Source organism: Melanerpes formicivorus, unplaced genomic scaffold (assembly GCF_026170545.1).
Source record: "Melanerpes formicivorus ecotype bairdi unplaced genomic scaffold, bMelFor1.0.p_v2 SCAF_66, whole genome shotgun sequence".
In the NCBI taxonomy this organism is placed as follows: Eukaryota; Metazoa; Chordata; class Aves; order Piciformes; family Picidae; genus Melanerpes; species Melanerpes formicivorus.
In genome coordinates this window covers 570,020-584,236 of record NW_027142418.1, presented here as the reverse complement: position 1 = coordinate 584,236, position 14,217 = coordinate 570,020, and the positions used below count along the sequence as shown (strand labels likewise).

Genomic DNA, 14,217 nt, shown 5'->3' with positions numbered 1-14,217 from the left:
AGATCCTTGGCTCATAGCTACCAGGGTCTGGATGAGCAAGAGCAGTCAGCTCCTGGGACCTGCCATAATGAAGACCAAATAACCCCCTTCCTTCCAGGCCACAAGCTCAGGACACTGCAGAAAGCCTGGAGGAACACAGAGAGCACCAGCATCGTGACCCAGGCACCTCCAAAATAATTAGTGTCAACCCAAGAGGTCTGGTGCTCCTACCATGTGTCACCAAAGCACAGGGCAATCCTGAAGTCTAACCTGCAGTGCTCAGAGATGGATTCTTCTGTTTCTGATGGAGACCTCTGCACACAAACAATCAAGGGTAACTCACAAAACACAGCCAGCAGCAGCACTTTGTTTTCAGCAAGATCTGCTTTTGAATGAACAAAGATCTCCACACTGCCAACTTCAAAGCCAGCAGTCAGTAGGTGCCAGTCCAGCTTCTGCAGGCCTTGAAACTCCCGAGTGCTGCTCTCACCATCTGCCACGCCAAAGATGGCTTTTTGGCGTCCAGCAGCAGGCCTCCTTGCTTTTTCACTTACAACTGCACAATGTGTCCCACAGCTCCAGAAGGAGCACCTACAGCACCCAGCTCTTAAAGCTGTATTTCCTTCCGAAGGGTTACGCAGCTGCCCCAGACTCTGTGTTTCTGAGCCAGCATGCACAGGAGGGTGCCAAGCAGCTCACCTCCCTGCTCAGCCCCGGCTCTCCCCCTGTGCACACAGAAACCAGCACCAGACTTACATGCAACAGAGGTGACGCTGGTGGGCAGGTTCTGCTGGAAGGGATGCTGGTCTGCCTCGGGCTCCTCCGACTCGGACAGGATGTGGTGACCAGTGTGGGACAGGTAGGTGACCTGGACCTGCTGCGCCTGCGGCAGCTTCAGCTTCTCCAGGCTCTCGGAGTCGCGGCGCTCCTCGGACTGCATCCTAGGCCAAATTCTCTCTCTTCTCCACAGTATCAGCGCTACTCTGTCCCGGATGGACTTGGCAACTATCTTCAGATCATTCTCATGAAAGAACCCAGAGTCGATCTGGAGAGAAAGCAGAGGCCCAGCGAGGTTAGGCGCCCAGGGCCACGCACACACCCAATGCTCACCGCTCTCCGTAACCAGAGCAAACACCAGCTGGAGGCTCACAGGAGCTGCAGCTTCATCCCTCATGAGAACAGGAACTCCAGAGCTTGATGGGGGTGTGAATAAAAATTCTATCCCTAATGCATTTTAAAATAACAATATCTAATACCTGAATATATATTAGGTCAATTTATTCCCCACTTAGCATCCATTAGGGAGAGAGCAAGTTTAACTGTACACTGCACTGGTTTGGCCACACCTCGAGTACTGTGTCCAGTTCTGGGCTCCTCAGGTTAGGAAGGAGGTTGACTTGCTGGAACAAGTCCAGAGAAGGGCAACGAAGTTGGTGAGGGGTTTGGAACACAAGCCCTATGAGGAGAGGCTGAGGGAGCTGGGGTTGCTTAGCCTGGAGAAGAGGAGACTCAGGGGTGACCTTATTGCTCTCTACAACTACCTGAAGGGTGGTTGTAGACAGGCAGAGGTTGGTCTCTTCTCCCAGGCAGCCAGCACCAGAACAAGAGGACACAGTCTCAGGCTGTGCCAGGGGAGGTTTAGGTTGGATTAGAATAAACTTTATTAGAATATTAGAATAAACCAAACCAGGTTGGAAGAGACCTTCAAGATCATCACGTCCAACCCATCAACCAATCCAACCCACCCAAACAGCTAACCCGTGGCACCAAGCACCCCATCAAGTCTCCTCCTGAACACCTTCAATGACAGCGACTCCACCACCTCCCTGGGCAGCCCATTCCAATGGGCAATCACTCTCTCTGTATAGAACTTCTTCCTAACATCCAACCTGAACCTCCCCTGGCGCAGCCTGAGACTGTGTCCTCTTGTTCTGGTACTGGGTGCCTGGGAGAGGAGACCATCATCCACCTGTCTACAACCTCCCTTCAGGTAGTTGTAGAGAGCAATAAGGTCACCCCTGAGTCTCCTCTTCTCCAGGCTGAGCAACCCCAGCTCCCTCAGTCTCTCCTCATAGGAAATGTTAGGAAGAATAGGGATGTTAGGAAGAAGTTCTATACAGAGAGAGTGATTGCCCATTGGAATGGGCTTCCCGGGGAGGTGGTGGAGTCACCATCACTGGAGGTGTTCAGGGTGTTCATGGGGTGCTTGGTGCCATGGGTTAGTTGTTTAGGTGGGTTGGATTGGTTGATGGGTTGGACACAATGATCTTGAAGGTCTCTTCCAACCTGGTCTATTCTATTCTATTTTATGGGTTCCTTCTTTTCTTCTGGTTTTGAAGACTTAACAGAATAGTCAAAAGAGGGAAAAGGCATGTTTGAAAACTGCTCTTTGAACAATGCAGCTGGAGGAAATGATAATACCCCCAAATCAGATATATTGCCTCCATCCTCCCAGCACACACAGCTTTCCAAATTGCTGTACTCAGTAGCACAGCAAGCCATGAGGGAAAAGATGTTAGCAGAACTTCATCTCAAATTAACTTCTCTTAATTGCTAAAGCCAGTCAGTATTGATTGACTTTTATCAAGCAGCAGCCTGTCATGGAGTCAAATGAAGACTGGTCACATCTGACTGCAAAGGGGATCTTGGCCTTCTCCACTTCCCACAGATAAAATGGAAATTCATCTTTGTGCTGCTGGTTTGCATAATCTCCTGCAGTGCAGGGGATGAGTTTTATTACTAAGAATGACCTAGCAGAGATTTGTTTGCTCACCCTACCTTCTTAACATGCATACTCTACAGATTGGGAAGCCCTTCTGTACAGGGAGGAATTCTAGAGGTTTTCCTTCTTTGCTCTTGCCCAAACACCAGCCTGTGACAGCTGAGATTTTGGCTGTTCAAAATTAATAGGTGCAAAGCAGCTTAAAATACAGCTGCAGATGGATATGGGTATTTTCCACTGCCTGTGCCCTCAGACCTCACTGACATTCCTGAACTGATGATCCAGCAAACGCTGACAGCAGAAGGGAGTTACTCCAGAGAACCACCACACAGGTCCAGAGAACTTTGCATGGTGTTCACTAATGTGGCCCAGTCGATTCTTCAAGACAGAGCTCGCTGGGAAGGCTCTGAAAACCAGACACATTAACTACTTTTTTGTTAAACAATTCTTATTTCTACAACTGGTGAGATTTGGACTGGATACCTGAGAAATTTATTTCACCATTCCAACTATCAAACATTGGAATAACCTCCCAAGGCAGGTGGTGGATTCCCCTACATGAGGCAGTTTCAAGGCCCAGCTTGCCAGGGTGTTGGGCCAGCTCCTTTCAACTCTGTTCTTAGCTGCTGAGGTTAGACTGGATGACCCTTGAGGTCCCTTCCAACCTTGTATGCTATGAATCTCTGAATGGTTCAAGCCTAATGAAGACACGCTGTTTTTACAGCTGTGAAAGGTGACTTCAAGTTACAAACCTTCCAGAATGTTTCAAGTTGCTTCTGCCCACACCATTTGGACAGGCTGCAGTGGCTGACTCCTGAAAACCCATCAGTGATGATAAAAACCTCCCTGTGCTCAGAAGGGCTCCTGCACTGTCACACATACAAAGTGACCCAAATGGATGGAAGCACATCAAGGCTTTGCCATTCCACACCTCATAAAGGCTAGAAAAAGACACTCAGAAATAAATGCCTGCCTCTGCCCACCCCCACAACAACCTCAGCTTCCAAAGCATTTCATGAACAACCACACCAGGAACTGTTAACGTGACAGCAAAACACAGGGTTTAAGCACTATTGAGGGAAGGTTGCAGTATCACAGGAGCTTGGGGGTGATCCTTTTAAATACATTTTTGATGCAAATTATTTCCTTTTTCAACCAAAATACCACAGCTACAGGGCAAGGGGAAACCACGGAACTGCAGAACTCCAATTGCTTCCATAAATACTTATATGCAAAGTATGACAGCAATTAAGTGTACCAGAGCCATCTGCCAGTTAAATGAACTCTGTAATTCAGTACATGGCCCCCAAAAATCTGGACTTGCTGCAAACTAACAAGAAGACAGAGGAGCCTGAATTTCTCCCCCTAAATTTGGTCTATGGTGGAAGCCCAAGCACAGTAAGGCAACATCACCAGAGTGAGTGCCTCCTGATCAGAGCAGGCATGGTGATGACAACATCATTGAATGGGATCCCTTGGGATCTAGATTATAATAGGAACATTTCTGCAAGCAGGAGAAAATCCAGACCCTTGACTCAGTGCTGACTGATTCTGTGTCTCCATGACATTTGAAAACCTAAACAACTGCAGCAGAGACGTCATTAAAATACGAGCTCAAGGGTTATAGAGTGAAACTGGGAAACAAAATAGCCTAACAAAATCCCTCAAGTTATGAAGAGGCAGAGATGCTCCACATTAAATTTAGCTGTTGAAAAATCCAAAGTTGTGCAGTGGCCTTGACTCCAGCTGCCATTCCTGGTTGGTGATAGAGGGCTGGCCACAGGCTGTCCTTGTCTATCACCAACAGAAAGGATGGGAAGCAGTGTTTTGAGGAACTCAGTGCAGAGTATTTTACTGTTGAACTTTTGAACTCCTCTCACTTATTCCAAGATGCTGTCTGAAACTAAGCCAATCCCAAACAAATTTAAACACTCAACAGAACCTCTGTGGGCCCTCAGCTCTTTGAAATGCAATTCACCCAGCTGCTTCCATACCTGGTAAGCAACATCTGTCAATGTTTAGCTCTGCCACAGTCAGCCCTTTCGTGCACACTACTAAGAGCCATGCAAACTGCTTAAACTAGACACCTGGAATGGGTTCATTGGATGTTCCTTTACCAGACTCCTTCCTGTTGTCCTTTGAGATCTGTGCACTACATCTACAGATTTGTGCACCACAGAGACATATAGAGAGAGTTATAGCTACACCCATTTTTGCCAGGAGAAGTGTATTTTACCATTTCTTGTGCAACATCATCAGGAGTTTCCTTCTCCAGGTCAAAAGTAAACTCAATGGCTCCATTATCTTTGGGTTTTCCTTTCAGTTTCTTAGGATCTTCTACCCAGAGTCTTAAGGCAATAGAGGATTTCCTACCATGGTCTTCTTCAGCTAGTTCCACTCTTACCCCAGTATCTTCAGCAAAAAAGGCATGGCTTAATAAATCTTTAATTTCATATCTGCAACAGATAGAAAGAATATTCAAATACTGCAAGTCTTTGAGCAATTTCAAAGAGTTTTGTGACAAGAAACTGCTGTCAGAGGCACAAACATTTCCTGCATGCTTGGTGTTGAGCCATAACAAATCAGTGTTCTCAGCAAGAAGCGATGGCATTGCCCCTGCCACTGAGGACTGCTGCCCATGTTACAAAGCTCCAGCGATGTTCATATGCCTGTACAAAACCATGGTTTTGCTCAGCTTTCATTGAGTATCTCAGCTTAAACACCACTTAAAAGAGAGGTTCCCTGGAGGCAGTCAGTTTAGGTCCCTAAAAGTTGTATTTGTGAAAACTGTGAGATACTGAACTGCAGACACACTCCCTTAGGCCAGCGCAAGAGGATTAGGTTCTAAAACCAAAGCTGGAAACAAGGTGGAGTTTGTCTCCATAGGCAGAGGGGAATGAGTCAACAAAATCTGCTGGAAGAGCTGGTGGGGAATCTACCACACCACAGTCACGGTGGTCAGCCTCCTAGTGCTGTTTTCTGGAGAGACATGCTGGAACACAGCAGCTCACCTGTCCACAGCTACGCTTTCTGACCTTGTTCTTTGAAGGCGAGAGGTTGAGAGGCACAACATCAGCACAAATGCAGTTAGCTGGGGCACCTCTCCTATGAGGACAGGCTGAGAGCTGGGGTTGCTCAGTTTGGAGAAGGGAAGGCTCTGTGGAGACCTTATTGTGGCCTTCCAGTACCTGAAGGGGGCTACAAGAAAGCTGGAGAGGGACTTTTGAGGGTGTCAGGGAGGGATAGGACTGGGGGGAATGGAAAAAAACAAACAAACTAGAAGTGGATAGATTCAGATTGGATGTCAGGAAGTTCTTCCCCATGAGGGTGGTGAGACACTGGTACAGGTTGCCCAGGGAGGTGGTAGAAGCCTCATCCCTGGAGGTTTTTAAGGCCAAGGTGGATGTGGCTGTGAGCAGCCTGATCTAGTGTGAGGTGTGAAGGGAGGTTGTAGCCAGGCGGGGGTTGGTCCCTTCTCCCAGGCACCCAGCACCAGAACAGGAGGACACAGTCTCAAGCTGTGCAGAGGAAAGTTTAGGTTTGATCTTAGAAAGAAGTTCTTCACAGACAGAGAGACTGCCCTTGGGATGTGCTGCCCAGGGAGGGGGTGGGGTCAATGTCCTTAGAGGTGTTTAAGAGCCTGAATGAAGCACACAGTGCTACGGTCTGGTTGATTAGTTAGGGTTGGGTGATCTGTTGGACTTGATGATCTTGGAGGTCTCTTCCAACCTGGGTGATTCTGTGATTCTATGTCCCTGCCCATGACAGGGGGTTGGAACTGGATGATCCTTGAGGCCCCTTCCAACCCTGACAATTCTGTGATTCTACCTTGACTTTACACGGCAGGAGAGCAGGCATATTCGTTCTCCTCCTGTGTTTTTTCCTGCACAGAGGAGACCCAGAGGCCAGAGCAAAACTCCACAGACAGCTTTGAAATCCCTGCATGCACCTTATTTAATACAAAGCTTGATACTTGAAACAAACCTTTCTTCTTTATTTTTGCAAATGCACTCCCCAATTATCTCCTTGATTTCAGGATCAGTTACTTTCTCAAAGCTTGCTGGCTTTATACCCTGAAAAGGATAGAGAAAAACAACTTAGTTTGAAAAATAACAACATTAGGCCTCTCAGCTAAGGCCATTTCACAGTCAATTCACCACACCCTGAAGTTGTTAGTCTCGATGCAAAATTGAATTGAAGCTGTGGGAACAGCCTATTTCCAAGTACCACTGCACTTCAGAACGACCACACTAGCTGGTACATGACCTGAGCCATGCACAGGGCAATCTCTGCCAATCTTACCTTTAGATCCTGTGGACTCTGAAGCAGGCAATGCAAAATCTTCAAAGTAACTCTTTTCTGAAATTATTCCCTGTTTTCTGCCTCTCAAGACACTAAACACAGAGCAACCACCACTCTCTTTCAGATAGCCAGTTTCAAGAATCACTCATAATTACTTTACAATAACCCATATTCCAGTTTCCCACAAAGTCTTTTCCATTTCTACAACCCCAAGACCCCTGCCCCTCCCCCAAAAAAACCCAAACCAAGCAGGGAGCAGGAGAATAATGCCAGCAGCTCTTTGCTGTTCTAGCACTTGCCCAGCACAGTGTTAGAATCTCAGCGGGAAGGAGTGGCAGAGCAGGTGCCACATACAAATCAATCTATAAATCACATTCAATCTGTCACACGTTGGCAGTTTTGCTGAGAATAGTCTGCAGCTCCAGACTTGGAACAGCTAACCCTGAGCACAGCCTTTCAAGGAGAAAACACAAGAAGCTGAACCCAGTTCTCCACCCTGGGAGCTCAGTGTGGGCACAGGAGGAGTTGTTTTGCCCTTCTGTTGGTTGGATGGGGTTGTCTGAAGAAGATGAAAGACTCTAAAGGAAACACACTCACACCACACACACACACACAAACACACACCCTTGCAGGTCATCTGTCCCTACCTTCTAATGTTTCAGGAACAAGATCTTCACTCAGCATGATACCCCTCAGGGCATGCTGCCCCTTAATTGCACTCACATCCATCCTACCAACAGCAGGAGAGAGTGCAGGAGGCAAGTGTGCAAGTTCTCAGGCTACCAAAGAGATCGGATATTAGCTCACCCTGCTGTCACTGGCACCAGGCACATCGAGAGCACTGGGGGCAGTCACCACACACCTGCAGCTCTGCACCTGCAGAGCCCAGGTGGACAATTTCTCCTGGTTCCAGACAGGCAGGATGGGATGTTCCCTCAGGAGCAGCTGTCATTGCCAGAGTGGCCACCATACCTCTCTCCTTGTCAGTGCCACAGGAGCAGCTAAGAAATGCCCAGCACCCGTAAGGCTGCTGCCACATTCCATTCGCTTAGCAGAACATCTCCCGTGAGTCCTTTTCATGCAGCTGGGCTGCAGCCAGAGCAGTGTGGGCAGTAGGGCAAGAGTGGGGATTCTGCCCCTTGGCTCTGCTCAGACCGCACCTCCAATCCTGCCTCCAGCTCTGGTGTCCCCAGCAGAAGGAGGACACAGAGCTGCTGGAGAGAGTCCAGAGGAGGCCACAAAGATGATCTGGAGCAGCTCTGCTGTGAGCACAGGCTGAGGGAGCTGGGGGTGTTCAGCTTGGAGAGGAGAAGGCTCCAGGGGAACCTTAGAGCTGCCTGCCGATACCTGAAGGGAGGATCCCACAGGAAGGCTGCAGAGGGACTTTTCCTGAGGGTGTCTGGAGACGGGACAAGGGGGAATGGTTTGAAGTTGAGGCAGAACAGGGTTAGACTGGAGCTGGGGGAAAAGTTCTTCAGTACAAGAGTGGTGAGACTCTGGAACAGGCTGCCCAGGGAGGCTGTGGATGCCTTCTGCCTGGTGGTGTTGAAGGCCAGATTGGATGAGGCCTTGAGCAGCTGAGTCTGGCTGAGAGGTGTCCCTGCCCTTGGTGGGGAGATTGGAGCAGATGATCTCTGGGGTCTCTTCCAACCTGAGCCATCCTGTGACTCTATGATGATTCTATCAGTGCCAAGAGTGGCAAAGCAAGAATTTACCCTTTTTATCTGTGATAAAATAATAATTTTAAACATCAAATAAAAATCAATAATTAAAATTAAAACCAGTTCAAACCTGGTTCCTTTTTAAACCCATGCAACAGCTGCAGCTACTAAGCCAAGATGTGTATGGATCAAAATCTGACAAAGGGAATTCAGGAGCAGATCCTGCAGGGGGATCCTATTTTCTAAAGAACTTGGAATTCCCAGTCAAATCAAGAAGCAGAGGTTAATAGAAAGCAGGATTCCTTTACCTAAAAGAGAACATGAGATTAAGTGCAGAACTGAAAACAATTTGGACATTTAGCTCCACTCAAAGTTCCACCCTGACAGAACAGTAAACAGTGGCTCAAGCAGTGGGAGACAGGGAGGCCTCACCTGATGCTGCCCTGGGTTATGTTAGAGTTTTAAAGCTAAGTGGCTTAGCTTGTTGTCCTAACTACAAAGAAAGAGTAGGAACTTTCTGGAGATCTCTGAGTACAAGGTAAATAAAACTGGCCATTGGATACAAAAAAAATCGATGATGCTAGGTCTATATAATCCTATTGGTTTGCTAATGAGGATAAAAGCTAGCTCCAGACCTCCAGACACATTTCTCTCTTTTCACTCCTCCTCTCTGCAACCTCTGCTTTCACACTGCTCCCTTAGCTCTTTCCTGGCCTTTTGCTGGTGTGTTGTGTCTGTGAGGTACTGAGAAGGGAATGGGAGGAAGGGGGAGAGGGGAGGTTGCGAGCAGCACCCTGGATCCTCCAGAGGAGTCTGGGAACAATTCAAGGGGGTCCTTGTGTTGTTTCTAAACTGTAAATACCTGTGCATGTATAGAGAGTACATATTGACTGCAGTTTATGTATCTGGATTTCTGCTTGTCCTGTAAATACAGCTTCATCCTGCTTCCAAACCTGCTGAGCTAGCCTGGTGATTTATTCTGGGGGGGGACTCTCCCATTTGTTGGGGGCAATTTCAACACACCACAAGATAAAAGATGTACTTCAGAAAGTGTCTGCAAGTATTTCACCAAATTCAGTCTTGGATACATTTTATGGGTGAATTTCAATGTCAGCTGGCACCTCTCAGAGACTTTCTGCACATCCCACACCATCAGAGCACACTTCTGTAACTCCGTGTTGCCACTCGAGCCTCAGATTCCACCTTCAGCTTGAACTGATGCATTCATTTATTTCAGGTTAATCACTCCCTTTTTGTCTTCCAACTCCAGAGTTAAATGTGTGATTCATAAATGCTGGGGGGAAAAGGATAAATGCCAGGATGGAGCAGGCCCACAAAGGCTCAGCTGCTCGGTTTTGCCTCTGCAGAAAGCTGCTGCTGAGATTCAGGGGGAAAAAAAAATCCCTTCTGGTGGGAACAAAACAAAATAATCTGCTCACGTGGCTGGCTGTGACCCACTAAAAAGAATTATTTGCTTAAGCAAACCTAAATCTTACTGATGAGACAAGGGTTCAAGTTTTGTGCATTAGAAAAATGTGTCAAAGTGACAGGGAGTGCCTGGCCTGCCAGAGCATGGCATGCTGCAAGCCAGCGCTGGGTTCAGCTTTGGGCACCTCAAACAAGGACACTGAGGGGCAAAGACGAGCAGCTAAGCTGGTGAAGGGCCTCCAGAATGAGGCTGATGAAGAGCAGTTGAGGGAGCTGTTTATTTTGAGAAAGAGGAGGCAGAGGAGAGACCTTAGTGTCCTCTGCAATTACCTGAGAGGACAACAGAGAGGCTGGTGCTGGTCTCCTCTCACAGTGATAGAACGAGAGGGAATGGCCTCAAGCTGCACCAGGGCAGGGTGAGGCTGGACACAGGAAAAATGTTTTCACTGAAAGAGTGATCAGACACTGGCACAGGCTGCCCAGGGAGGTGGTGGACTCACCATCCCTGGAGGTGTTTAAAGGTCATTTAGATGTGGTGCTTGGGGATATGGTTTAGTGGTGAGCTTGGTAGAGCAGGGCTAATGGCTGGAGCCGATGATCTTGAGGGTCTTTTCCAGCTTGAATGGCTCTGTGACAAGCACACCTCGGTGTGTCACAGGCGCTTCTGAGAAGAGCTCTGACACCTGAACTAGAATTGAAAGAAAACCAAGCAGCACACTTTTAGCAAGACTCCTCTACACTCTGATAGAGCCTAAAGCTACAGGAGCTTACTGGGAGCAGAGGTTGAAGAACTCTTTGGTAATTCACAATGCAAAGCAATAGGACAAATACCTACATGTTAAAAACCCTCCATGTCTGCTAAGGAAGGTATTGCCTCCCACCTTAGTGACACTGCTCAGGTGCAAAGGTACTTTTGATCATCATCTGCTGTATAAGCTGTGCTGAGCATGTGTACTGAGAAGCATCCTCAGATGTGCACCAATGCTAATCTAATTGAAAAAAAAAATCCCCCAGGCAAACAAAACAACCACCCCAAAACATCCCAAGAACCTTCCCCCCAGCCAAGCACTCGAGTCAGCTGTGACCACACTGCCCAAAGAGTTCTCAGCAGCCTGGAGGAATACGGTGCCTGTGCATTGACACAGCCCAAGGGAGCCTGCCAACTGCTTTGTACAACTGCTGAGCCCTTGATGGGGAGCACAGCTCCAGCTGCAGGGACCAGAGACACAAATGGCATAAGGCACAGCAGCTCTCTGTGTCGCTTTCCTCCCCAGACTCACAAACACTCTTCAGCTACATGGCTCAGCTTGAATGCTGACATGACTAGGATGGAGCAGGGCAGCACATGCTGGGCATCTAGAAATGAGGTTTGCTTGAAAAAGGTCCTTTGGCAGATCCCTGGTAACTGATCCCAGACTTTTGACCTTACACATTTCTTCCACACAAAAAGTCAGCAACTCCTCCCAACACCATTTCCCTTTCACCACCTTTGGAAAGAGCACTGACTCCTCTCTCAACATCTATTGTATTAACCTACTGAACAGCTAAGCTAGGAACAGATGACTAAACCAAACAAGGACAAAATATGCTCTGTGCAGTACTGAACAGAGCTGCTTTGCCAAAGCATCTCCCCAGTGCCCATATGCCACAGCATTCCTCTGCTCCTCACCCTTCATTACAACCTCCAAGGCCACCTCACTGTAATGCTGCAAGCCCTCCCTACAGCACTGTGCCCTGATGCTTTACAAGCCTCCAGACAACAGAAGGGGTTTATGGAGTACCCATTTGCTATCAAAGGACTCATAGAATATTATATAGAATAGAATATTACACAGGTTGGAAGAGACCTTCAAGATCATCATGTCCAACCCATCAACCAATCCAACACCACCTAAACAACTAACCCCTAGCACCAAGAACCCCATCAAGTCTCCTCCTGAAAACCTCCAATGATGGTGACTCCACCATCTCCCCAGGCAGCCCATTCCAGTGGGCAATCACTCTCTCTGTGTAGAACTTCTTCCTAACATCCAACCTAAATGTCCCTTGGCGCAGCCTCAGACTGAGTCCTCTTGTTCTGGTGCTGGCTGCCTGGGAGAAGAGACCAACCTCTGTCTGTCTACAGCTTCCCTTCAGGTAGTTATAGAGAGCAATAAGGTCACCCCTGAGTCTCCTCTTCTCCAGGCTAAGCAAACCCAGCTCCCTCAGTCTCTCCTCACAGGGCTGTGTTCCAAACCCCTCACCAACTTTGTTGCCCTTCTCTGGACTCGTTCCAGCAAGTCAACCTCCTTCCTAAACTGAGGGACTCATCTCATTCACTCATACAGAAGCCATCTGTCTTTCCTGAGCACTCCCAAGGAAACATGGAACCAAAACTCAGAGTATATTAGCTAGGGAATCATCCAGCACAGGGTGGAAACTGTACAGCTGCCTGGTAAACAGTGGTGCCTGGTCCCACACCAGTGGATGCGAAAGGCAGGGCCAGCTGTTGAAACGAGGTGCTTAGGGATGTTTTCACACTAACTCTTTAAATGCTATATACAATCCCAAACCAAATAACTTCCCTTTTGAGACTTTCTCTGTCTCAAGCAAGAAGATTTGCCTTGAATCCCTCACCACCACTTCGTCTCCTCACATTCCTTCTGAAGCGCTAAGATCTAAAATACATCACACTCCAGAACAAGGCAGTGGAGTCTACAGCCAGGCACAGACAGGACATCAAAGTTCTAACCTCCATGCTGGGGGCAAAACCGTGAAGGCTGTTTCTCAAAGGTCTAAAAGCCACCAGCAGAGCACTCTGGGAGGCAGTGCAATGTCATGGTATGCATGGCAGACAAGCCACCCTCCAGCCTGACCCACAGCAGCCAGCAATGCTCCTGGAGGCTTTCCTTTTGCCTAGAAGGTGACTTCCTAGTCTAGATACAGTCCACTGGGGACTCAAACTCCACCTTCTACCTGAAAGCAGTCTCTTGACTTATGTAGTTCCTAGAAAATGAAAGAAAAAAAATAAAGCTTCTTCCAGAGGAGCTGACCCCACATTTCCAGCTGAAATCCCACCCTACCCCACTCTCTCCAGAGGCAGCACATTGAAGGTGAAGGTCTCAGTTTTGTCAGGAGTTTGTTCCACAACATTCAGCAGTGAGACCACTGTGTGCAATTATAAACCGTCTCTGTTTCACTCCACAATGGCACTGGAGCCTAATGCTAATCTAGGCAGATTAGCTGCAGATCCTTGAAGACATCTGAAGTACACAAAGTCAGTGCAATGCTCTCCTCACATGGTGTACCTGTTGCTGCTGCGCTGCCGCCTGAGCGTTTGCTCTGTCTGCACATAGCCTGGAGAATGCCAGCAAAACATCCCACACATTTGTAAGAGAGAATCAATACAAAAGCTTAAAAGGCAAAGCAGAATGCTGTGAACACACGGGCTGTTTGACAGTGCTGCACCCAGCCAGGACCCCAGGAGCCCCCTGCACATTCTGCACTGCATCAGTAAGACAACATCACGCTGGAGCCGCATGGGAAGGTCACAGACTTTGATGGTTCATCACTATTGTCTGCCTCAAACTCGCCTGGCAGAATGATTAAGCACACACAACAAATATCTGACTCAGAAAACCCATCAAGCTGTGCATGACAAATGGGATTATGAAGGTCATGGCAAATGTGCTGACCAGGAAATCACTTCCAAGTTAACCTCAGTAAACCTGGCTTGGACCTGTTCCTTCACAAATGTGTATTTTCTCTGTAGGCTACAGATCCACTTTGATTACGATTTCACACCATAAGTCAGGCTGAGAGTGTGGAGTGAGATGTCAGGGAGCAAACACATCTCACCTGGCCAAGAAATGAGGCCCTCTGTGTGCTTGGCACACCACTGCCCCTTTACCCTGGCCTGTCCCCTGCATACAACTGAAGGGTGGACAACGGGAGGGGCAGCTCAGCCATGAGAACATGATCAGGCAGAACAGAGGGCCTCTGAAATAAGTGGGTGTAGTAACCTTCCACATGGCACAGTAACCCCAAGTCATGCCTCAGCAAGCTGCTGGTTCTGGTTGCTGCACCAGGAAGGACTGGCAGTGCCCTGACTTGAACAGCTACGACTTCAGATGTGTCTGAAAATAT

General features: G+C 48.1%; 1 protein-coding gene across 13 annotated transcripts in view; it reads right to left on the bottom strand.

Annotated features, from left to right (window-relative positions):
* WNK2 (WNK lysine deficient protein kinase 2) overlaps positions 1–14,217 on the bottom strand; it is a 134,705-nt gene that overhangs the window by 60,478 nt on the left and 60,010 nt on the right. For all 13 annotated transcript variants that reach the window (XM_068162600.1, XM_068162602.1, XM_068162603.1 and 10 more), the window contains exons 6-8: positions 6,686–6,774; positions 4,938–5,157; positions 736–1,024 (exon numbers count right to left, since the gene is read on the bottom strand). In XM_068162600.1, the coding sequence (XP_068018701.1) occupies positions 736–1,024; positions 4,938–5,157; positions 6,686–6,774 (598 nt within the window). The remainder of the gene's footprint in view (positions 1–735; positions 1,025–4,937; positions 5,158–6,685; positions 6,775–14,217) is intronic.